General features: G+C 35.8%; 4 protein-coding genes across 5 annotated transcripts; 2 read left to right on the top strand and 2 right to left on the bottom strand.

Moving 5' to 3' along the window:
- Positions 1 to 725: 725 nt before the first annotated feature.
- On the bottom strand, positions 726 to 2,405 carry LOC149382275 (S-adenosyl-L-methionine-dependent methyltransferases superfamily protein). Its single transcript, XM_089602178.1, has 3 exons — positions 1,920 to 2,405; positions 1,612 to 1,836; positions 726 to 1,510 (listed from the first exon to the last, which is right to left on the bottom strand). Exons 1-3 carry the CDS (start codon positions 2,234 to 2,236, stop codon positions 1,081 to 1,083), a joined length of 972 nt encoding a protein of 323 aa, XP_089458304.1. The 5' UTR covers positions 2,237 to 2,405; the 3' UTR covers positions 726 to 1,080.
- Positions 2,406 to 3,267: 862 nt separating this feature from the next.
- On the bottom strand, positions 3,268 to 7,038 carry LOC149382274 (P-loop containing nucleoside triphosphate hydrolases superfamily protein). Its single transcript, XM_089600734.1, has 10 exons — positions 6,355 to 7,038; positions 6,177 to 6,260; positions 5,934 to 6,095; positions 5,736 to 5,842; positions 5,459 to 5,643; positions 5,185 to 5,349; positions 4,843 to 5,079; positions 4,692 to 4,729; positions 4,476 to 4,603; positions 3,268 to 4,242 (listed from the first exon to the last, which is right to left on the bottom strand). Exons 1-10 carry the CDS (start codon positions 6,494 to 6,496, stop codon positions 3,640 to 3,642), a joined length of 1,851 nt encoding a protein of 616 aa, XP_089456860.1. The 5' UTR covers positions 6,497 to 7,038; the 3' UTR covers positions 3,268 to 3,639.
- Positions 7,039 to 13,692: 6,654 nt separating this feature from the next.
- Positions 13,693 to 20,529, top strand: LRS1 (Transducin/WD40 repeat-like superfamily protein). 2 transcript variants are annotated; one of them, XM_089630778.1, is made up of 19 exons: positions 13,693 to 13,867; positions 14,314 to 14,424; positions 14,813 to 14,971; positions 15,176 to 15,241; positions 15,333 to 15,419; positions 15,558 to 15,863; positions 16,004 to 16,101; positions 16,339 to 16,374; positions 16,519 to 16,639; positions 16,778 to 17,011; positions 17,114 to 17,209; positions 17,334 to 17,399; positions 17,514 to 17,552; positions 17,645 to 17,779; positions 17,878 to 18,236; positions 18,638 to 18,731; positions 19,016 to 19,192; positions 19,433 to 19,551; positions 19,830 to 20,529. In XM_089630778.1, the coding sequence occupies exons 2-18, from the start codon at positions 14,326 to 14,328 to the stop codon at positions 19,529 to 19,531; spliced, it is 2,271 nt and encodes a 756-aa protein (XP_089486904.1). In that variant the 5' UTR covers positions 13,693 to 13,867; positions 14,314 to 14,325; the 3' UTR covers positions 19,532 to 19,551; positions 19,830 to 20,529. The 2 variants fall into 2 exon arrangements, with proteins under 2 accessions (XP_089486904.1, XP_089486903.1); XM_089630777.1 differs by having other exon boundaries at positions 19,016 to 19,228.
- Positions 20,530 to 22,297: 1,768 nt separating this feature from the next.
- LOC149382272 (phytyl ester synthase 1, chloroplastic-like) lies at positions 22,298 to 25,454 on the top strand. The gene is made up of 8 exons (XM_089629885.1): positions 22,298 to 22,983; positions 23,204 to 23,255; positions 23,665 to 23,720; positions 23,833 to 23,991; positions 24,085 to 24,189; positions 24,587 to 24,693; positions 24,922 to 25,043; positions 25,307 to 25,454. Exons 1-8 carry the CDS (start codon positions 22,542 to 22,544, stop codon positions 25,437 to 25,439), a joined length of 1,176 nt encoding a protein of 391 aa, XP_089486011.1. The 5' UTR covers positions 22,298 to 22,541; the 3' UTR covers positions 25,440 to 25,454.
- The last annotated feature ends 182 nt before the right edge of the window (positions 25,455 to 25,636 follow it).

Here is a 25,636-nt window from a genome sequence, read left to right as displayed (position 1 = left end):
TTTAAAAGACAAAAAAGAATTGTCGTTTTTTAGAAAACAAAACAGAATTGTCGTTTTTCTAAACAAAACTGAATTGTCGTTTTGTAAGACAATTGAATTGTCGTTTTGTAAGGCAAAACTGAATTGTCGTTTTTATAACACAAAACAGAATTGTCATTTAGAAAGTCTTTTGTTCGAAAGCCAATAAAAATGACAACCCGCGGCTTAAATGTAGAGAATAAATGCATTACTACCCTTTTTCTAATGAAATACTTCTATATCTCTCTCATATTTTTCTAATATTAGTACTTCATGTTTCTATATAATTTCAAGCTGAAAAATGACATTGATTTGATAATGGGCTCGTATTTGTGACCACTTTTGGGCATTGATCTTTGACCTTGTTTTGGACTTAAGACCTTGAACTAGCGGGCCCAACTTTTTGATTTGGATCTCTATTGTCGTTTTCTAGTTGGATTATCGTTTTCACAATGAAAAAACGACGTTATAATAATTCCCAACTTCGTCTGTTGTTCTCCATCGAAATTACTTGTTTTTTCAATGACCTTTTGTCGTTTTCGTAAGTTAAATTTAAAATTTTATATCATTTTGTTGTTTTTTGGTAAATTTCAAGGACATATCTTTTTCGAGTTTTTTTTTTCATGATTATATTAATAGATCAATGTTTAGAGGCTCGAATGAAGTTTAGTATTTGATATATGATTAAAAAATTTGATTCCCATATATAAAAACAAAACGAAAAATTGTATTTTCTTCTATCTCCCTTTTCTCCTCATCAAACGTTTGGCCGGCATTCCCTTCCTCAACAAGGAGGAAATTCAAAGACTACAACATATACATTGAACTTCCATACACACAACTCACAAGTTAACGTATAGAATCATTATACATACAACTAAAAATATTAGTTGAACAACCATAAAGCTTAATTAATATAACATAAAATACAAACAGCAAAAAAGGGCTCAGCTTTTCGCAAGAATAATATCACCGAGGCTGATTCTTCTCTATTAACACTAAAAAAGAATGATGGAACACGCGAATCACTCACTTACTTACTCATATCATCGAATCCAATCCCTAAGCCTTGGACCGCCTAAATTCGAACCAGATCTCGTAATGATTGAAGAGAAGGCTATCGTGGGTCCGTTTCCCAACGTACTCGAGCCCCAGACCAGAGAGCCTCTTCGTGCACTCTTCGCCTCCCAATCTCGAGCAAAACTTGATGTTGTGAGACACGAAGATCCGACCCTCGACGGGCCTAAGCCTATCGGCCAGCCTCTCGAGCCCGACCCAGACGAGGCTATCGGGCATGTGGAGAAACACCGCGCTCGCGTAGATCAGATCGTAAACGACCCTCGACCCGAACTTGGCGAAATCCATGTCCTGGCCTCTGACAATCAGAGGCCGCTTGTGGAGCAAGCCCTGCGATGGAAGCTCGTACCTGAACGCCGCCATTAGAGAGAGCTCGTCTCTCTCAAGGCAGTGGAAGTGCCCGGAGTTGAGGTACCTAAATGGTTTTAGCATTGATTCGTAACCATAGAATCGAATGATATCAAGCAATTCATCTTCATTTGAGGCTACATTTCGAAATTCTGCTTTCTAAGGTACCTTATGAAGTGTAACCCGACCCGAAGAGTACCGCAACCGATCTCCAGAACTCGGGACCCTGGTTTAACCCGAGTTGAGTCAGCCAGGAACTCGAACACGTCGCGTCCACCGGCCCAGGGCTCACCGTAGTTACTGTGGTGCTGCTCCACCAGAAGCTCCCCTGGACACGGAAGCGACGTGTGGTTCTCGGCTTCGGATCCTTCGTAGTGCGATATTCCTTTGAATCTTCACGACAAAACGAGAAGAGAAGTTAAATGTGAAGAAGGAAAATGAAGAAGAAAGCGAGATTTAGGTTAGGATTATCGTACTGAAGGAGATCTTGGAGTTGCTGATCCCTGGTTCTAGGGTTAATCCCTTTCCTGAGCACATTGTCCTGCATATGAAGGCCGTTGAGCCGGATCTGATCTCGGACCCACTCGACGTCCTCCGCCGTGACGGAAGTCCTCTCCGCCGGAGACGAATCGTCGGAGAATGAGGCTGCCGGAGACGGAGGGCAGTGGCAGGAGGTGGGAGACGATAGCATGAAGAAAAAGAACGTGGCGGCGACGGTGACCGAAAGTATTAGCACCGGCACTGTGATCACTACGCTCTTCGCCGGCGCCGGAGACGACGACGGAATCGCCATCGGCGAAGAAGACAGAATCTGTACGGACGATTTTTTTTTTTTCCTTTTCTCGGAGGTGGTGAAAATGGAGTAGAGAAGCAGTGCGTCTAGTGAAAATCTGTGCAGCAGAGATTGTTTTTGGGCTTAGATTCGGTTCTCGAAAACGACGTCGTTGGCGGTGGGATTGATTGGATTTGGATTTGGATTTGGTTTGGTTTGGGTTTTATTGATTAAAAATGTGTTTTGAGAAAATAAAAAAATAAAAACTAATTTGTGTGAGACGTGTGTCGGTAAGAATGTCCTTCCCCGTCCGGATGGTAAGGGTCCCTGATTCGGTTCGGGTCAAATGAAATTGGCACAATTATTTTTTAATCTCCCGATTAGAGATTTTAAACTGCTCTATTACTAAAATCATGATATTTTTTTTATAAAAATACACTTTCGTAAATGTTTTCTTATTTCATAATCGATCTATCTCCAAGTTTGAAAGTCCTTCACGAAATTGAAAAACTATAAAAATTATGTTCACGAAATTATGAAGATAATTTTACATTTTTTTTGTACAATTCATTTAATAATAAAATTATCAAATTTTAAAAGTTAGTTGATTTTAGTAAATTGACATCAGTTTGTTAATCATCAATTTATTACAGCTAATCATTCCACCGACTCTTTTTAAAATTATAACCAAATTTCATTTAATTAAAAAAAATAGTTCATCTACTCATAATAAATTAAATTAACTAAATAATTAATTTAATTTATTGCAGACAGATAGACTTTTTTTTTAATAAAATAAAATTTGAGTCGGAAGATGTGCTATTTGACTATCGACCTAATCGGCTACTTTGTTACTTTTGTGTTAAAATCCCTTCAGTTGAGGAATCGCATTTTCTTTTTCATTGATGCTATTTCCAACAATGGTACTGTTGCATCAAAAGCACAATGTATATATATAGTAAGGCTTTTTTTCGCGGTAACTCGAACCTGGGTCTCCCACGATGCCACGGATTCACAATTCTATTGGCATTAAAAAAGGAAACTTGTAAAAATGTATGAAATTGGTGACTCGTATAAATATTAACTTGCACACCATAGCGTAAAAGAGATACAAAAGCTGGTCCACGAGCTTTCAACAAAGGAATTGAAGACACATGCATGACAGAGTTTGGTTGGCCACCAAACTCACTCACTTACAACCACTTGACAATCCAGCAAAGAATTCATAAAGAACACATGGCCATATACCATATACATATACATATACATGTCAGTATGTATACGTATAAAAAAAAACTCCACAAAGCAAACTGTTTTATCTATACCTTTGACAACACTCCTAAAAACTTTTCAAACCAAAAAGAAAACAGCACACATTTGAAAGCACCCACACCAATCCTCGCAAGACTTTCCAAGATCATACCTCAGATAAAATCAGACATTCTTCTTCTGTGCCGAGATAACTTGGGTCTCAAGTTATGTTCGTCAGACGAAGCGGCAACGGCAACAACGCCCACTTTACTTCTCGCCGAAGCAACAACCGGCTTTGGGCTCTCCGGGAAGAAAGTCTCCGCTCCGGCCCGGGATCTCCTGTTCGAGCCGAGCAGAGCCGCTTTGAACCGCCGGTCCGAGAAGCTGATCGACTGAGACGCCGCCAGCTGGACCGAGCTCCTCGCCACCGACCGGACTTGCAGCGCCGCGTTCCTCGCTCTCGCCGAAATCTCCTTCTCCCACGCGCTCTCTCTCTCTCGGCTCGCCGCGGTTGACTTCATGAACCGAGGCATCGCCCGAGGACCGACCGCCCTTCTCGTCTCTCTCTCCGGCGGCCTCGCTTCCATGGCCTCCTTATTCGAGCATTCGATCGGAGTCGCGGGCTCGTTTTCCTCGTGCCCGCACGGTCTTCTTTTCTCGGCCAATAATAGCTCGGTTTTTATAATCTGATTCCTTATCTTCTCGCATTCTTCTTCGGCTTCTCTCATGTGTTGTTCGAGTTGGTGGACTCTTTTCTCCTTCTGTCTTTTCAGGTCCTAAACATAGTTGACAGTGATATATGAAAAGAAGAATTTTTTTCCCGGCATACCAAATTGCAAAACTTGTTCCACAAATACGGACCATAATGTTTCGATCCCGTAAAAATACAGTTGTAGACGGTTATTTTCCTTAATATTTACAGTTTCATAGAAGATAAAGACTGTTTACAGTTTTAATATAAAAATTGGTATTTGTGGAAGTTTTGGAAGTCCATTTTATTGAAAAATACCTCTGTTTGATCTCTGTTGGACTCAACTGCCCTAGCTCTCTTAGCAAAGCACAGAGTACAGATCGATTCACCGACATCTTCTTCGCACGGGCTGACATGGACAAGCATCAATACCTTCGAACCGACGCCTATATTACAAAATCACCATTATAAAAAATTAGCCATTTTTTTTGCCATGAAAATCAAACACAAGAGAAAGAAAAAAAAAATCAGTACCTAATGAGTCTTTGAGTATCTGTGTTAGCTTACTATTCCTGCAACAAAAAACAAAAAACACTTTAATTTTTTGTTGGCTAACTTTGACAGAGAATATATATGAGAATCAGAATCAAAGCCTGACGAATCAGAAACTTGGGAAGCAAGTCACCTATAGGGAACATGTCCGCGCTTTCTTCTGAGAGCAGCGATGACATCACCCAAAGCCGAAAGAGAGAGATTTATGGCCCGTCCCTCGTCAAGTGTCAACCCACTTGCCCCGGTTTTCAACAGCCTTTCGCTTCCTCCGAGATCGACCATCCACACTTTGCTCACTATATTACTGTTGCCCTTGCTTTGCTTTTCCTCCGAACCATTCCCTCGGCGGGAAACAGTTATCCTTGTCAAGCTAGATATATAAAGCTAAACACATAACGTAACCATCAAGCAAGCAAAAAAAAAAGAACTTTCTTTTCTTTTCCCGAATCAACTCGGTAGATCTCGAACAACCCACCAGTGAGATCTGCTTGACGCCTCATTGACATTGGTCCACGAAGTTGATCGGGCTCTTCTTCCCCGACTGTACCACCACTTGGCTTTAGCACAGTCCGAGATTTCCACTTCCGTGAGGCCTTCGATTTCCACGTTTCCCTTTGGATCCGTTTGGATGTTCAAATTGCTGATTGAACATCCAAAAAGAAAAAAAAATTGATGGGACTTAATCAGCACGGCTTATAAAATCACGAGTTACTTATCGAGGTTTTTAAAAAAATGATTATAATAATTACCATCTGGTTACCGGTTCGTATGCTCGAGAGGTCGGCCTCGGGGCGAGCAGATCTCGAAGATTTCCCATGTAAACCTCCAACATGCTCATCGAAAACGTTAGCGATTCACCTTCTTCAAAAGAGGCTTGAACAAATAGTTCCTTCAACGCTCGAGGAATAATCCCCGGCTGCTCGTTTGCGCCATCCTGTTTTATTTTATTTTTTTAACTCAATTCAGCTTCAGTATTTATTTTTTCGACTCCAATGAATTTTTTTTTTTTTTTAACTTTTTACCAACCATTGTGAATGTCTTTCCCGTGCCAGTTTGACCGTAAGCCAAAATGCAAACATTGTGGCCATCGAATGCGGATCTCAGAATCGGTTCCACTTCGGCAAAAACCTCTCCTGAAGTATATGGAATTTAAGCGCAATTGAAGCATCAAATTCAAATGTATATTAAGAAGAAGAAGAAAATGTATGGAATTGAAAAGCTCACCTTGGCTCACTTGTTGAGGAAAAGCCTTGTCGAATTCGAACTCTTTCCTAGTTCCGACAGACTTAACCACGACCTTCTCCGATCCGGTGGAAATAGGCTCGCGGATTCTTCTTCTATCGGAATTGAGGAACGGCCTAACGCGACAAAACACTCGGATACTGCCTAAAAAATCGAATAAAATTGAATCATAATTACCCTTTTACACGGTCGAAAATCAATCATATCACCGAGCTTGAAACTCACCTTTGATATCCAAAATCTTGTTCAGCGCCTCTCTGCGTTTCTCGCTCCACACGCGGTGCTTAAGCCTCAACTCTGCAATTTGCTCTACGAGAACAACAAACACATATCATAAGTTAATGAAGTCATGGAAATGTGAGTGATCTGTGAGTGAATCTTATAAAGCAGAAGCTAGTTGTACCTTCCAGATTTGATTCCGTTGGAATGGGAGAGCAATCATGAGTGGAATCTGGTTCTGGTTCCATGGGAGATGATCTCAAGGACTCGCTTGAATCAAGTGAAGAAGGCAGTGAGATCTGTTCATTGTCTGTGGAAATGAACATTCTCTCATACAGATAGAGAGCAAAAGAAGATGACCTCTTTTCAAGGAAGAAAGATAACTACTTTGCGTATGAAGTACTGATACCCAAAAAGAGAATCATATAAAGAAGTACATATATATATTGATATATATGAAGATCACAGACTTGAAAATAAAACCAGATTAACACAGCAGAGACAGAGACAGTATTGAAAAACGGTTTCTGACCTCAGAGCAATAAAGGCGACAATTAATAAATGGGTTTCTCAAGTATTTATTACTGAAACTGACCACCAAAATAAGCAACAATAATTGGCTCTAAAATACTTCAATAAATATGTAAGCTTGGATCGTGTCAAAATAGATATCACAAGAAAAAAGCGAGACTCTCTCTGGCTGATTCCGCTACTCATCAAAAGTCAATATGCATAAACGAGACTTGATGAAAATTTGAAGAAGAAGAAGAAGAAGAAGAAAGATAGTGAAAGCCACTTAGTGGGTTTCTTTACTTTCAAATTTCAATGATTGAACAATCCAGAGACCCAGATTAAGAGGTGAGTGAAAGTCATTGTACAGCTTAAAAAAAATTAATGGGTCACTTCACTTTGATTAGACAAATTATAAAATATGTTCTATTTTTTTCATATTTATATTTCTAGATTCTCTTTCGTTTGGTCTTAGATCTAGAGACTCCACTGTAAAGTTTGGTTTTTTGCAGAGAGGAGCGCAAAAAACGGAAGGGTAAAAAAAGGAAACTTGCAGATATTTTGTCTCTTTGGTAAGTTTGGTTTGGTCGCAGTAGTTCCAAAACTTTGACCGAAAGAAAATCTGCCAAATATAAATAAATAAATTGAAATTGTTTACAAGACTACGACTAGGCATGAGATTGAGATCCTATAGAACGCTGACACTTTTCTGATTTATCTATATAAAGTCTGCTGAGTAACACGTGGCAAGTTTTTATTAGCTATATTGTGAGAGTGGGTTAGGCCTTGATACAGCAGATCTTTTGCTATTTATTTACGAAGTACTTTACCGGTTTACGAGGAAGTACACATAAATATACTTGCCGTTAACGGTAAAGCTGTAATAATGGCGGGTAATTCTTATACTTTTGGCAGTTGGAATTAAAATATATTTTTTTCAGATAATAGACGACCCTTACAAAGGACGTGCTCTCTATGTAAATAAATAAATTATTTAAAAAAAAAAAAAAAAAAAAAACATCACCAACAACAACAGCAATAGACGACGTGCTCAACACAATTCTTTATTCCATTTAAAAAAAGATACAATTCTTTCTTAATGATATCATTAATTTGATAAATAAAAAAAATGATAGCATTAATTGGTTGGTTGTCCAAAGAGATAAGCACTATAAATCTACATATGCTGCATGGTTTTTTTATAAAAATAAAATTACATACTGCATGTATTATTTATAATATTTTCAACCCCGTCTTATAAATTGTTTTATTAGTTATACTTGATATTTAAACACACATTACGAAAAATAACATTTAAGCTTCACCATGATATATCTTATACATTTTGTTGGATTGAACGTGGGATGTCCGCAGGAGGCACCTTAATAAGTAGTGCATGGTTGAATTTGTATGCTAAACATTTTATTGTTCATAAATTGGGAGGTTTTTTTTTTTTTTTTTTATTACCAGAACACAATATTCACTTTTGAATATTCTTCGTGATACAAAATTAGCCCATGTTTATCGATACAATTTATGTATATATGTTGACCTGTTGTGAACTTGTGAATTGCGATAGATCTCTTTGAACTTACTCTCTTAATTATCTTAATTTAGTTAAATAACCTGTAAACAAACATGCCTTAATACGTGATTACCCATTAATTCATATCAAATTACTGATTGAACTTTTTTATGATGATTTTTATATGTTTGTTGCGACTTGAACTCGCCTCTATTTACGATTCTCTACCTTTTTTTTTATCCTCCGTTCATATATATAAATTGCCGAAAAAATGTTAATGAGTCCCGTTAATATAATAACAACTACATGGTAAAAAATAAATAAAAAATTACAATTTGCATTTAATGTTTTTAAGTAACAGAAGTCGAAGTCGGTTAACTTTCATTCACCTTAAATAGTTGCATGCATTACTTGCATGTCACGACTCATGTTTGATGAAAAAAAACACGTAGTCATGTCACTATAATTTTTTTTTTTTTTAAAGGCATGTCACTATAGCTTATCTATAGATTTCGGTAGCGAAATGTATAAATTATACTGCTTATACACTCATACCTGTAGCATCTATATGTATGTCAGTATGTGTCATGTTTTATAATTTCGCAAGCTATATGAAAGTTTAACTGGTAGTGCTATATATAGCTTATCTATAGATTTCGGTAGCGAAATGTATAAATTGTCAAATACTCGTAAAATCGGAGTTTACCGCACCAATATCGATAGACAATTCCTTGATGCAAAAAACCGGCCCGACCAAATTAAAAACTTTATAAAAACCGAGGTTTATTGCGAGAAAATCCGTGTTTATCGCAATTTTAAATACAAATATGAATAAAATAAATTTAAATAAAAAAAAAGTTATCAAAACTTATTTTATATTCATTTATTATGAAAAATATACCGGGTTTTTTGATGAAAAACATACTATTATAAACTCTAGCGGTAAGAGGTATACTCATAAAATATGAGTTTTGACACGATAACATTAAACGGTATCTCAAACCTTGAGCTATATTATACCCCATAAAATAGTTTTGTGAAATAGAGATGGCCAAAACTACACGTAAATATAACTAAAATTTGATATGCATCTCTTAATAAGTGAAATATAACTAGAAAATTCGTTCTATTGTATATTGACATCTTTCTTATTACAAAACGACATATTGTATAATTTAAAGAAGCATGGTGAACACAAATACTCAATTTATAATAATTAATTCAAAACAATATTTATCTCTATCTCGGATATGTAATAAGAGAGCGAGAGTCGAGTACTGAAAGCTTGCGTAGTTATGGTAGTCAACGAAAGCTCGTAGTTTATGGTCAAAATAGAAGAGCCAATGTTATCTCTTTACTGTATATGTATATGAAGTAGTTCCCAAAAAAAAAAAAAAAAACTCAATGATTGTTCGTGATATGATATGTATTTGGGACTTCAATAATTATGATTTTCAGGTTTTGTTCCCATTTCCATGGCAAAATCTGTGCCTTTAGTTGTCACAGCTCATCAAATGTCAATGCCAAAATATAATTCATTTCGGTGTTTTACTAATTGTACGTCAATAAATTATATGCCACACAACTGAAATCATTTAACTATTTAGCACAATAGTCAACTTTGAATTTTAGTCTTTTTGGTTGGATTTATCATTTATGTATGAATTAGGTATTACAGACTAATAAGTCCCAAATTTCAAAAAATTAGTGAAAGACATCGAAAGATCACACAAGTTTTTGGAGCCCAACTGAGTACGGCCTTTCAGTTATAATGGCCTTTCCAGTTTTCCAACTCATATCCACGTGCATACCTTATCCCGGGGCCCATATTCTGGTCTCAATAAATAAATATATAAATAATCAATTTTGCAAGACTTGCGTTTATTATCTTACTTTGTAAAAAAAAAAAGGAAAACTACAAAGTATAATATTTTTACGTTCTTTATAAAATAGTATTTCTTCGAAGTGAAATTTGTTGTAACTAGACAAGTTTGTCATTTTTATTGGGGGAATAGCTCAAGTTTCATTTTATTAAGCAAATAGTCCATATTTTCGGCTCAGACCATAACGCCCTTGGTAAATTCGCGAATAGGTTAATTTAATTGACCTACTGGAGTGAGTTAGGTTAATTAATTAACTTATTGGTTGAATATTAGTTTAGGTTCTGATTTTTTTTTTAGTAAAGTTAATTTACTAAATGATTGAATTCGGAATTAGGTTAATTAATTGAATGCTTTGAATATCAATTGACTTAAGTTATGATTTTTGTAATTTTTTTGTGAATTTCAAATCATTCACGAATCAGTTAATTAATTAACCTAACTCACTCCAGTAGGTTAATTAAATTAACCGATTCGCGAATTTACAAAGTGCCTATCCTCAATCCCCTCCATCGCCGCCGATTTCCTCTCCGCCGCCGATTCCTCTTCCCCCGCCGATTTCGAGTCAATCTGAGCCTAAATTTACTCACAAAAAAATTCAGAACGTAATCTAATTTTTTCAACCAATAAGTTAATTTAATTAACCTAACTCACTCCAGTAGGTTAATTCAACTAACTTATCACGAATTGTTTCTTCTTCTCCACCTCCAGCGAACCCGAGTTTAGGGTTAGGTTTAGGGCTTTGCTTCGCCGTCGACTTCTGAGACCTCAGGTTCGATCTTGAAAGCAAGGCAGTGGAGGAGCCAAACCCTCCGCCGATGATGAGGAAGATCGGGACTCGCGGCATCGACACAAGCGTAGAAGCTCTGATGATGATGATGATTATCACGAAGATGATCGCCGAAGGTCGTCGAGGAAAAGGAGAAATTACGATAGGTTCTCCGACGACGAAGATCGAGATCGGAGTCGCCGGAGCAGATCCGAGAAGCGGAGGGAACGTCGGTCTGGTAAAGAAGGTGAGCTAGAAGAGGGCGAGATTTTGGATCGGTCGAAGAAAACGAAGAACGAAACCGGCAGAGAGAGAGAGTTGTGTGAACAGAGAGAGAGAGAGTTGTGTGAATAAAGGGTAATTTAGGTAGTTTAGATTAGTTTGGCTATTCCTTTAATTAAATGAAACTTTGGTTATTCTCTTAATATCAATAGGTTGATTTGGTTAGTTAGCAAAATAGCCCTTCTTCAAATGGTAATAAGTAGTTAATTGAGATTATTTTCTTATATACGAACTGTAAACAAAATTAAATAGAACACAAAACAATAAACAATTTTTTTCAATAACATAAAAAAATCATTATTTACAATTTGAAAAACATTATTTTTCGCAATGCACAAAAAAAAAACTATTTTTTACGATAAGTTTCAAAACAAAAATACTTAAAAATTAAATTTATCATACTAGTAAGAGATCAATATATATTTTCGTCACATTTATAACAAAATTAAAATAAATTATGAGAATTTGATGGAAAAAAAAAATTGTAAGAAAAAAATTTCCTTGGACCTAATCAGGTTACTTATTCTTAAACTCAAGGGAAAAAAAATTGTCCATTCCTCACAGGAGGTGGAATCCTACGGAGACTTCCTCCGCCAATTTAAATAGTTCTTTTTTAATTGGAGGACGAGAAATAAATTTTTCAAATGCATCTTGTGGGGGTGTATTTTTTTTTTTATTATTTATTGGGCTTCAATTCAACCAAATGCCCAATAAATGATCCACTCCGGCTCAAGGAAAAAGTCAAAGTCCAGTCGCAGAGAAGACCGAGAAGACCGGATCTAAGACTTGATCAACCTACAATGTGGCGAAGACGAGCTGATCAACATGTGTCCTAGGGACGATCGTTTCTTCGTCTATAAATAATAATCGTCGTATTCATTTTTCGCACACACGCTTTCGTTCTATGATTCATATTTATTCAAATTCTCTCAGTTATTTGTTGAGCTCGCCCATTTGAGTTCGACACTTTTCCCTTCTTCTAAATAGTTGATTTCAATCCAGATTTATTCTCTGATATATTTCGTGTTAATATTTCTTTAAATTAGATAGTGTTTGTTTCTTATACGAAATCATTTTGAGACCTGTTAAATAAATAAAATAAATACATCTTAAATAATATTTGTGATTGTCAAGATCTCGAAATCGACATCAACACATCTCGACATTTATGTTATTGTTTATGTCTCATGAGTTTAGTTCTCTTTTATTGATTATTTTGCACTATTTCTTTGAACAATATCAAAAGTAAATTTCCATCTTCATCAATATCATTAATAATACAGTTTTCGTTCTTAATAAAATAAAAAAATGATGGCGTCAACTTAATCACGAAACTCCAAGTTAGCAATATATTACACTGCCCATGTATGAAATGAGAAAAAAAAATATATTAATCTCATGATTAAATGTTGGTATAAATAAATATATGATGTAAGAATGAATTATTAACAAAAGAGGTCCTATTACGTGCATCTTGGAATTGTGATGAAAACATGGCTAATCGATAAATAATACTTATCTCCTCGTAGGTTCACAACCACCTCTTGAATATAAAAGCTAAAAGTCAAATAGAATGAAAAATATATGATTCCCAATTTTTTCCAATGCTACTTTAGGGAGGCACCTACACGAATGATGTATCATCTTATATTATTAACATTATAATCTGAAAATAATTGATGATTTGTGAAAATTTTCAACCAATGATTTTTTTACCATATTATGTGATGCACCGATGATATTTAGTTCACTAAATATTTATTTGTTGATTTTGTATAACGATGTCGTAAAATTAATATACTTATATTTTAAAAGTTAATTCCCATTTTTAGAATGATTTAGTTCAAAGTTTCTTATCGTGTTGAATGCTTCAGTAATTTAGTGAATTAAATAATATGTTTCAAAAGCATGCGCACACGAACCTATGGCTTACAAATTAAATCAGTTGAGTAGGTGCATTACTTGGCTTTCTTTTTGGTTAAATTTGTTCTAATATATTAGTTTGGGTGATAGGTTTCAAATAGATTGAAACATGGAGTCAACTATATTGTAATTTGAAAGCTATTTTTTGTAGTTTGTCCTCAAATAACCAATTGATGTTAAATAGTGTATGGTTAGATTAAAAATATAAAAAAATATATGTTGTTATTGATAAAATAATATAATGAACTAAAATAGAGACATAAACATGAGACTTAGCTTAATTTTTGTATTCATGTGAATTAATTAAAAATGAGCAAATATATTTTCTCTAAGGGAAAGAGATTTCAACCCCGTCTGTTGATTCCCACGCGCCGAGGGACGGTTTGGTAATGTCAACTACCAGTCCACGTAAATTAATCTGGGCCGGCCCAAAGAACGAGCGGCCCAAGAGAGTAAACAACACGCTCCAATAAGAGCGGTGAGTACGGCAAAATCTCCGGCCTTATAGTTTATCTGTTTCGGACAAAGACCGAAATACCCTCGACAAGATACGACGATGAAATCGGAGTCAAACCCCAAACGAGTCGCCCACAAAAATAAATAAAATATTAAATTAAATCGCAAAGCAAATCCCCCCACATAGACCAATTTTTCACTCCCATTCCTCTCTCTCTCTCTACGGAACTTTATCTCTCTAGAATAGCAACTTAATTCTTCAGTGTTGCGAACAGGAAATTCCAGCACACGAACACCAGCTAGAGAAGAGGAACAAAGGTCTAGGTTTTGCTACATCGTTTTGATCGACGAGGTTAGGGTTTGTCTCGTTGAATCGCGCTTCGGATTTTCGATTCTCTGTTTGCTTCGATTTTGATGAATAAATAATAATAATAAAAAAAAAAAACAGATTTTACCGTTTGAGATTGTGCAATTGTTTGTTTCGTCTTGAAATTTCGGAGACCGCGGTTTGGTTGAGTGGAAATCGGTTTTTCTGGTACATTCGCACGTTGAAACCCTACGCTCGATCGTCGGATTGAGAAATTGGCGGAATAATAAATGATTTAATCGAATTGATTTCGACGTGGGTTTCGGTGATAGTCGTAACGATTGAGAACATGTAGTTCAGATTATGGGCTTAGTTATGATGCTTGTTTGTGCCTCTGGTTTTTTTTTTCTTTTTTTGTTTTCCTTTTGGTTCAAGTTAGTGTCGATTTGATTAGGTCTATGGTTTCCGTGTTTGTTGCTGTATTTTCCCAGTGGCTTCCAGCGATGCACCGAGTGGGCAGTTCGGGGAACACATCCAACTCGATCCGCCCCCGCAAAGAAAAAAGATTAACATATGTTTTGAGTGATGCTGCTGATACAAAGGTGAGATTTATTTTTTTACTATTTTTTTTAGTTTAGGTCGTTTGACTTGCTGTTTAGCTTGCTATAAACCTTTTCTGTTAATGAGAGTTTGGTGTTTATGTATGTAAAAATATAAACAACCATCCCCACTTTGCCTATATTACTTCATGCTTAGTGTGTTTGAGATGTGCATTTGATTTCAAGGATAAGTGATAGTGAAAAAGAAGTAAAAATAGATAATAATAATAATAATAGTAATAATAATAATGATCTAGGATCATTTTACAGTTCTAGGATCGTATCTGTGTAACATACTGTTTTGTTCTTTTGGTAAATATTTGTTGGTGACCGGGATATTTTCGAGATTGACAAGCTATTTTATTCATATGACATTTTTCTCCATTTGCAGCATTGTGCAGGTGTAAATTGTTTGTCGGTACAAAAGTCAACGGTGTCTGATGGGTCTGATTTCCTTTTCACTGGGAGCCGCGATGGCACGTTGAAACGATGGGCATTAGGTGAAGATGCGGCTACATGCTCAAATACCTACGAGTCTCATGTGGATTGGGTATTGTATACTCGTGCCTCTGATTTTCGTTGAATACATTATTTCTCATATCTCATTAGAATTATGAAAATGTATAGCAGTTTCCAACCCCATTTTTGTATATATTAATCAAGAAAATAAGTTCTGCATTCTAGTAGTGGTTTAGGTTCCCGTGTTTCTTATTTTAATGGAAAGTTAATTGCTGGTTTTAATCTGCTTGTGCAGGTTAATGATGCTGTTATTGTAGGAGACAACACACTTGTTTCGTGCTCTTCAGATGCTACTGTTAAGGTAAACTATAATAACATTTCCCCTCAGATTTATTGATTACTATATGGTATTTTAGTTTTGTCAAGCCATTTTGTAACTGTTCTTTATACAGACTTGGAATTCGTTAGATGGAACTTGCACCCGGACTCTCCGTCAGCACTCAGATTATGTCACATGTCTCGCTGCTGCTTCGAAAAATGTAATGTCACTATTGTACTTTTCTTCGTTGTACCATATGTGTCTGTAAGTCAACTTGATAGGCAGGTAGTGCTCGTAGGAAAAACCATGCATTTATCAATGCCATTTTCTGATCCTTGTATAGTGTCGTGCATTTTAGAGCAATGTTGTTGCCTCCGGGGGACTCGGCGGGGAAGTATTCGTTTGGGATCTCGAAGCGGCACTTGCTCCAATTTCAAAGTCTGGTGATGCAATGGAGGAAGATGGCTCAAATGGTGTTAATGGCTCAGCGCATCAATTACCTGTTACAAGTTTACGCAGCATCAACTCAAGCAACAATATATCTGTACATAGCACCCAATCACATGGATATGTTCCAGTAGCAGCAAAAGGACATAAGGAGTCGGTATATGCTCTGGGAATGAACGGCACTGGAACCATCCTTGTATCTGGTGGTACAGAAAAGGTACCTTTCTATGTCAGCAGTTGATTTATTGTTCTGCTATTTGTTGGATGATAAATAGGATTCAAAGTTGCAGATTATTTGGAAATGCTTTTCTTAAATTTTGAAGATTATCATAATGCACTGTGCTGGTTTGGTTTTAGGTTGTCCGTGTTTGGGATCCAAGAAGTGGTTCAAAGACCATGAAACTAAGAGGTCATTCAGATAACATCAGGGTATTGCTAGTGGATTCTACTGGGAGGTTAGTTGTTTTGTTTAGCTGTTTTTATTTATTTATTTATGGTAAACAACGGCGATAACTGTTTTCCTGAGACCTCATAAGTTAACATGGAATCAGTTAAAAAGATTAATTAAGTTACGATATGTTTATTTTTCCTAATTTTTTTCCCTTTTTAATCTCTCCATATCATTTATATATTTGAAATTTATGCGTTATTAAACATGTTTCTGATTTTTCCCCTTTCTTTTCTAAAAACAGACTTTGTTTATCTGGATCCTCCGATTCAATGATCAGGTGGGTTGCATACTTATACGCCATTCTATGCATTACAGGCAATTATATATGTATATATGTGTATACTTCTAAATATGTATATGTGTGTGTATGTGTCTGCACCTTGTAATTTGTATTTTAAATAAACTTTATTGCTTTTTGAAGACTATGGGATCTCGGTCAGCAGCGCTGTGTGCATTCTTATGGTGTCCATACAGATTCCGTCTGGGCACTTGCTAGTACTCCATCATTTAGTCACGTATATAGTGGTGGCAGAGACCTTTCGGTGAGTTCATTATTTATTTAAAGTTAAACATCGCACTCTTCCCTTGTTTTTGTCCCAATCTTCTTTCTGTATTCAGTTCTGGTCTTTAGCCTTTTGATTCTGATTCTTTTTTTTCTTTTTCTTTTTTTATCCCAACAGTTGTACCTGACAGATTTGGCAACAAGAGACAGTCTTTTGCTTTGCACAGGGGAACACCCAATCCAGAAATTGGCTCTGCAAGACGATAGTTTGTGGGTTGCAACTGCAGATTCTACAGTGAATAGATGGCCTGCCGAAGGTCATAATCCTCAGAAAAATTTTCAAAGAGGCTCCTCGTTCTTAGCCGGAAACTTATCTTTTTCCAGAACTAGGTCTATAGAAGGATCTAGCCATGTGAGTATGCTTCTTCAATTATGGTTGATGTTAATATGAGTTGCGTCTTCTGGATCCTGTTTTCATGGAAGGTGATGTGTTGTGTTTTGGCTAATATTTCAGGTTCCTATCTATAAAGAGCCAAATCTTACTATTCCTGGAACTCCTGCAATAGTGCAACATGAAATACTGAATAATAGAAGACATGTTTTGACTAAGGTATTTTTTAGTGTCGAACTGGTGTGCTGTCATGACAAAGATCATGGGAACCTGAATTTATACCAATTCCATAGTTTTTATTCCATCGAATGTTGTTCTTGAAGTGACATTTTATGAATGATAGGATACTGCTGGATCCGTAAAGCTCTGGGAGATTACAAGGGGTGTTGTGATTGAAGAGTACGGAAAGGTTAGTTTCTTTGGTTACTATAATGTCTGTTGTATACTGATTGGGTGGTTAATGTTGTAAAGATCGTGGCTTGATTTTTCTGAATTTAGCTCATGTTATCATATAAAATCGCAGGTTTCATTTGAGGAAAAGAAAGAAGAACTTTTTGAGATGGTATGTGTTGGTGTCCTACTCAGAATTCTCTGTTTTAAAGTTTTGGGCGTGTATAATATTTATTTATTTCTATTTTTTATTTGCTATTTCAGGTGAGCATTCCTGCATGGTTCACTGTGGATACCAAACTTGGAAGTCTGGCTGTCCATTTGGATACTCCACAATGTTTCTCTGCCGAGATGTATTCAGCAGATCTTAACATTGCTGGAAAGCCTGAAGATGACAAGGTAAGCGTAGTTTAGTCACAATATCTTCCTCATGCTGTTACATTTTGCATCACTATTTGTTCATTTTCTATATGATTTATTAAGTTGTAAATATACAGGTTAACCTTGCGAGAGAAACTCTGAAAGGAATTTTGGCCCACTGGTTAGCCAAAAGAAAACAAAGATTTGGATCCCAAGCTTCTGCAAATGGGGAGCTACTGGGGAAGGACCAAACTCCAAAAAGTCACACCAATTCAAAAGTCGAGACAGATAGTAATTCAGATAATGATTCAATAGTCTATCCTCCCTTTGAATTTTCAACATCATCCCCTCCCTCGATCATTACTGAGGGCTCTCAAGGGGGTCCGTGGAGAAAGAAGATCACTGATTTAGATGGTACTGAAGACGACAAGGAGTTTCCTTGGTGGTGTCTCGACTGCGTCTTGAACAATCGCTTGCCTCCTAGAGAAAACACCAAGTAATTTCTCTGAATTTGTTTGTTTCTAAACTAGTATTTGCTCAACTGATAACACTCGACTCGTTTTGTGAAATGTTTTATTTGGATTTTTCGTACATGCTGCATATCTGCAAAAAATCATTGAGCCTACAAACACTTCCTTTAGAACCTTCTGGGTAGTATATCTTGAAATATTATTAAAATTTCATTGTAGGCTCCATAGCTTTGTTCCTAATTGCAGTGGTTTACATTAGCAGTTCTCGTATCCGTTGCTTTATTTTCCAGGATGCCGTTTTGATTCTCTTTCTGCGGAAATGAATTAGTCAAAATTATGTCTATAAACTATCCAATTTTTGTCGATATTAGTTTTCTTAGTGTAAATATTGATAGATTTTTTGTTATATATTATTTTAAATGCACAGATGCAGCTTTTATCTACAGCCATGCGAAGGTTCAACAGTTCAGATCCTAACGCAAGGAAAGTTGAGCGCACCTCGTATATTGAGAATTCATAAAGTAAGTTTTCATTCATAAAGTTGACCACGCCTAGAAAAGAGAAAAAAGATTCTCAGTGTGTATAGCCTAGTATAGGTTTTAGTTAGTGCATGTGAGTATGCAAATTTCTCTATATAAAAATACTGGAGCAGATTTCTCTGAAATCTGAATGACTCGGAATTCTCTTCACAAACTCACTCCTTTACTTATAGATGTTGATTCTACAAACATAATCTATAGTGATGTGCATCTTTTATATGGTTACTTAAAAATCTGGTGACAAAAGATCTGGTGTTAACTCGCAGGTTATTAATTATGTCGTTGAGAAGATTGTGCTGGACAAACCGCTGGACGCAACTGATAAAGTTTTTGCTGGAGGGCCGTTGCAATCTAATTTGGTTGGTGATGGGTTTTTGCGTGGACATAGTAGGCCTTCGCAAAAGCCTATCAAGCCTTCAATAGAGATATTGTGCAACAATCAGGCAAGTCCCAGTTTTGAGATTATGTGCAACAATCAGGCAAGTGCATGTGTTTGGAAGGACATACCACTCTTGTGGGAATAATAAACTAATTTTGATTTTGTAAATATGCTGTTGGATTGGAAGGCATTCTTTTTCCTGGCTTTCCATCAGAAACTTGTTAAATTGCTTGGCTGTTGAAGACTTAAGTTGAGCCTTCTCTTTTGCATATCTACAATTATTTATTCGTCTTTCTTTTATCAGGTTTTGGGCCCGGACATGAGCTTAGCCACAGTGCGAGCTTACATATGGAAGAAATCTGATGATCTAGTTTTGAATTATAGACCCATTCAAGGAAGATGACTTTATGGGTCGTTGGACTGGTTAGTTCTCTTCTATGTAGCTTTTCATTGGAAGGATAATATTTTTTTTTAAATAGAACAAAGTGACCGAAGTTTTGAGATGACTAAGGTTCTCTTTTTATGGTGCGTCCACATGAACTAATTAAATAAGTCTTTGATAGCATGACTTTGCCATAGGCTAATACCAGTAAATAAATTGACTAGGAATAAGTAATTTTTTTGCCGGTAGAAAGACTTTTTAATGTATTGTGGATTTATATTAACCTAATTCCCCGAGCTTCATGGCTAATTACTTGCAGGTGATATTGTGCATTGTAAAGGTCTGGGAACTATTCTTCCAAGGATGTCTCTGGGGGTCAGAATACTTTCGGGAATTTATTGTAAATTTATAAAAGTAATCAGTCACAGTCAAGAGCATCCTCCAATATCTCCTAAGAAGTTCAGAGTTAAGAAATTTTCCTAATTATGGGTGGTAGTTATAAATTTTGAAAATTTATGGAATAGCGTTTGACTGCCATTGGGAAACAGTCCATTTAAAAAAAAAAAAAGAGAGAGAGAGAAAGTAAAAGAAAAGAAAGGTTTTTATTTTTATTTTTTTTACTGGATGAGAATTGCAAAAAGGAGTATTGGAAAATCCTTGTTTAGAGAACTGGACAGAAATATGATGATGAAAGAAAGCCTTTTAGTTTTTTGTATTGTGGGTTACAAGCAACAATACCTAATAGCTAATAGGGAAAACTACTCTGCTTATGAAGGTGATTTTTTCCCTTTTTAAAATAATTATTAAGAAATAGGGCACTCATTTCTGTCGGAACTAGATAAATAGATGAATAATTATATGATCCAACTTTAATTATTATCCATGTGCATGGCTTTTTCTGCTTCAAAGTTTGTTTTGTAGCGTCCACATCCATGTGTACGGTCTTTGACTCTTTGTATTAACGACTAATGTTATTGATGTGATTTTCTAATGCCCTTCATACCGGGTATTATTTGACATTGATTTTACTTGATTTTGCTAATCTTGTGACGTGTGATTGCTTGAAAAATCGTTTTAAATAGTCAATGCCAACTTTATCATATAGTTTTGTGCCGTCCACGACGATGATGGTTAGGAGCAAAGCTCAAAAGCGAAAGGAAATATGTAATAACATCAAAAGAAAAACATTAAAGCTACACTCAAAATAGAAATTAAAAAAAATATATTTTTGTTTCACATACGTGAGAGGCTTAAGTTAGTTTAATGGGATCGCTAATCCATTACACCCTAAGACTTAGCCTGAACAACAAATTCTGGCTATAATATTGTGTCGTCATGCGTGTTACCATTTAGGCACAATATATTCATTATTAAATAAAATATCAACGTTCATTTTTGAGGTGACCTATGCTATTGATGAGAGTGCAAGGGTTCAATACCCACGAAATAAAAATAAAAATAAAAACCTATGTGGAAGTGTAAAACAGTCACCCCTTAATTTGTACTGAAATGTGGAGTTGATGATACAATGGCAATATATCATGTAAGGTAAAAAAAAAAAAAGGGATTATACTAAATTATATTGACCAAAAATTCATTATTTGCTTCGAATTTTAGAACTATAAGTATGTCACTGTGTTTATTAACAAACATGTCAATAAGATCTTTATTTATTGGTGAACTTTGTCATAGTTTTATAACTAGAAACAATTAATTTAAATTTTGGTCAATTTTTTTAAATGGGTGTAGTTTTAGTATAATCCCTAACAATTCGCTAATGATAACCATTTGTCAATAATTACCATAAAAAATTCTCATTATTTTATTGTTATATATAATTCTTCAAATACTTATTTATGTATTTCATAAATATCTATTTCTTTAATTTTTATGCAATTTTATAGGCTTTTTTTTTTCTCCAGTTTCATTTAAAATAAAAAAAGTTTATTAGGCTTTTTTTTCATGATTTTTGCTTTTTTTTTATTTGTTTCCTTAACTTTTAGGTTCATTTTGGGACAGGAAATAGGAAAGAAAAAGTCAAAATTTTATGTTGTGTTTGAAAATCATGAATTATGAGAGAAAAAGAAAAAGCAAAAGTGAGAAAATAGACACAAAAATAATTTACAAATATATAAATTTGGATGGATTTTATTTTTCATAAAATAAAAACACTCATTAGCTAAATATTTTCCTTTCTTCATTCTCTCTTATTTTTCTTTCATTTTTATTTTCTCTCTGTCGAAACAATAGGAGAAAATATGAAAAATTCTATTTTTTTTCCTCTTATTTTTGGAGTTCCAAACGCACTTTTTACCTTTACTGTGGGACAAGCCAAGATGTTGATTGTGTAATAATTAATACGTTGAAAATATCTTAATAAACTCCGTCTTGGATTATATAACGCTGCCAAAGTTACAGTGATCGCGACATAATCCATCCACATAGTAGTATAGTACACGTGGAGCATGTAAACGCACACATACATCAATATATAGAAACGCGAAAGAAACAAGCAAGAAGAAAAAAGAAGTTTGCTTTTGATTTCCTCTTATTGGTGTACTCTTTGACCTAAAAACTATGGAAGCCGATATTCATTCCGACTAAAACCGACACAAAACATACGTAAGAGGTGTGGCCATTCCATAACCAGAAAACTCCCAAATCACAGTGGCCAACCAAAAACGCCCTTTCTGTTGAAAAAAAATATATATTAATGGGTCCCACAAACAAATTCACAAAATTGCCATTTTAGCCTCTCTTTAAATTTCTCTTCCTCTTCGTTACGAATATATTTACGCTTCTTTTTCCGTTAGTTTTCTCTCTCTAAACCACTATTTGTCTTTTAGCCCCTTATCACCACAAGACAACTCACCATTCAGTAAAGTGCATGTATTTTCTTTGATTGCTCTACATTTTTGGCTTTCCTTCCCAATAATTCTCATTACTTTTAATTCGCTTGCTTAGTTTACTACTAGTTTTTTACTCTCTCATAGCCATATCCATTTTGCGCGATAAGATTCTTCACTTGTAAATGGCTTCGGCGACGTGTTTTCGGATACCTCCTTTTCCGTCGCCGATCTCGCAGAACAAGACCCAGTACCGTCTCAGAGTCCACAGCCACGGCGGCGGAGATTCAGACACCGTCAATGGAGTTTCCGTGGCTGAGAAAAGAGAGGCCTTGGTGGTGGTGGAAGAAAGTAGTAATAGTAGTAGTAGTAATGGGAATGGAAGGTTTAAGGCTAATTATAATAAGGTTGTGGAGAAAGAGAGTGGTTTGGTTGATGACGATGATGATAAATATGAGGTAAAGATGGAAGCTTTTTGGGACGATGGGTATGGAAGTGAGAGCGTGAAGGATTACTTTGATGCAGTGAAGGATATCATTGTGCCTGATTGTGGGCCACCACGTTGGTTTTGTCCAATTTCATGTGGTCGTCCTTTGAAAAACTCTCCCACTCTTCTCTTCTTGCCTGGTATTACTAAATTCTGCTTATTTAATTCTCACTAGTGTTTTTATCAACTTCAACTTTGGTTTTCTTCTACTTATCATGTGTGTGTGTGTGTAATTGTGGCTGAAAGTCAAGGAAATGTTTTTTTTTTCTTTTTCTTTTTTGTCGTGTTTAGTTTGATGAATAAGATAAAAAAAAAAATAATAAAAAAAAGTCTTAATTTTTTCTGTTGGTGTATGTGCAGGAATGGATGGCACTGGAATGGGTCTTATTGTGCACCACAAAGCTCTTGGGAAGTAAGTTGTTTTTATTTTATTTTATTTATTAGTTTAGTCAAGGGAATTACTATATATTTTCATATGCTTGTTCAGAACTTCGGATGGACGGTGTGGCATTTTATTCTCGTATGAATGTAAAAGAAAAAACAGTAGAACCCTTGAAAAGTTGAGATTGAACTCATTATAACTGTACCTATATTCCTATACTATAATCAAGTTAGTGTGGGTCCTAAAATGTTGGTATTTTCACCTTTCAACTTCATGATATATAGATGATGCATTTAGATCACACTATTTAGAGAAAAAGAAAATAAACTGTTTGGTTTATTCGGTCATGTTTATTGCAAATGTCACTTTGGGCTCTATGTTGATAAAAATTTGAATATAAGGCTTAGAACTTTGAATTATGACCGCTTATGAAATGCAGGTTTTTCGAAGTCCGGTGCCTGCATATTCCTGTTTCCGATCGAACCCCGTTCGAAGGTTTTTACTTCTGAACTATATCCCGGGCAATACACTTAGGAATTCGTTGTAAGATCGATAGAAACGAGTATTACTAATTACTGTATATACATTTTTTTTCCACGGAGTGAAGGGCTGGTGAAATTCGTCGAAGAAACCGTCAGGCAAGAACACGCTTCTTCTCCGAAGAAACCGATTTATTTGGTGGGAGATTCTTTCGGAGGATGTTTAGCTCTTGCTGTCGCTGCTCGTAATCCCACCATCGACCTTGTGCTCGTACTAGTAAACCCAGGTTGGTAATTCTGACTCAAATCTTCATTTTATCCGGTTCAACACATGATCGTTAATGAGTTCTTACATTTCCGGGTATTCAAATATTTTTTAGCAACCTCGTTTAGCCGGTCTCAGCTTCAGCCATTTTTCCCTGTTTTGGAGGCCCTGCCTGAGGAGCTTCATAATGCAGTTCCTTATCTTCTCAGTTACGTCATGGGTAAGTATGATTGCAATTTTTATTTATTTATTATGATTGCATTAATAATATGGGGGAATTTACAACCGAAGTGAGACTTCTATGAACCTAGGAAACAAAGAGTACTTACGAAAATCAGAACATAGATAATGCAAGCATAGAGAAGTATTCTGATTAATTTGATCAAGAAGCCAAGTCTATTGGAAGCCTCTTTGTCGTTGAAAAGAGATCTATTTCCGACTGATCAGCCTGATGTCAAAGCCTCTACAAAATTATAGCAAAAGTTGTAGCCAAGTCTATCGAAAGCCTGCTTGCTATTATACGAGTTAACGCTTGTGGTTGGTTTTGCTGTTTTCGTTAAGATGATCAAGCTCCTAGAATGCTTCTTTAAATTGCTATTTTACTTTTATGGAATCAGGTGACCCGACTAAGATGGCGACGCTGAGTGTTGATAGCAAACTTTCTCCGATGCAAAGATTCGAGAGGATGACTAAGAACCTCAACGATCTATTGCCATGCTTGTCTGTAAGGACTGCTTTTGATTGTAGTGTTTTTCTTCTTCTTCTGAATGATCCTCAACAAATCTGTTCCCTGAATCGGTTCCTATGACCAAAATTAGTCCGGTAACAAGGACGTAATATTATGTGTGAAATGACTTCAAAGTTCAACTTTTTAATTCAAATATCTTGGAAATATTTGCAAACGGGGTTGATTCTATTTTAGTTCTCGTGTAATTCACCTTGTTATTTACAGAATTTCGCTGATATTATTCCAAGGGAAACTCTTCTGTGGAAGCTGAAGCTGCTTAAATCGGCTGCTGCTTATGCGAATTCCCGTCTCCATGCTGTGAGAGCCGAAGTTCTTGTGCTTGCCAGGTTTTAAGTTGACTTCATCTTTTTTTTTTTCCCCCCCTAGCTATTTAATTTGGGTTTCTATACATCAAAACATAGAACTCGATTGCTTTAGATGGTTCTAGCGTATTCGCAAAAACTCTTACAAGTTACAATTCTTGCTTGGTGTGATCAGGCAGGCAAGCATTTCTTGAGTGAGAAGAAATTAGATAGGCATTTTACCTCACTATTATTTTGCCTTGCTAAGATATTCTTAGTAAACAAACGTGATAATTTTGCATTTTCAGTGGTAAAGATAACATGGTCCCGAGCGAAAATGAGGCCCGGAGATTAAAAAAACTGCTTAAAAACTGCACAGTCCGTATCTTTAAGGAAAACGGGCATACTCTTTTATTGGTAAGTGATGTGTGTTATTATTGAATTACTCGGATCGTGTTAAAAAAGTCAACCAAACATGTGACTTTATTCTCTGTTGTTCTCTTACCACAGCGTAAATCATGTTTACTACGCATAAAATTTTACAAAATATCATATATCCATTTGTGGTATATTATCTTTTTTCATGATAATCTGATACTGTTAAAAAGAGGTTGATTCTTCTCTTGTTTTTTTTCTTG

This window comes from Urtica dioica, chromosome 11, assembly GCF_054948205.1.
Source record: "Urtica dioica subsp. dioica isolate 48M chromosome 11, U.dioica_male_clone48M_v1_H2, whole genome shotgun sequence".
Classification (NCBI taxonomy): Eukaryota; Viridiplantae; Streptophyta; class Magnoliopsida; order Rosales; family Urticaceae; genus Urtica; species Urtica dioica.
This window is presented reverse-complemented; position numbering and strand designations above follow the sequence as displayed.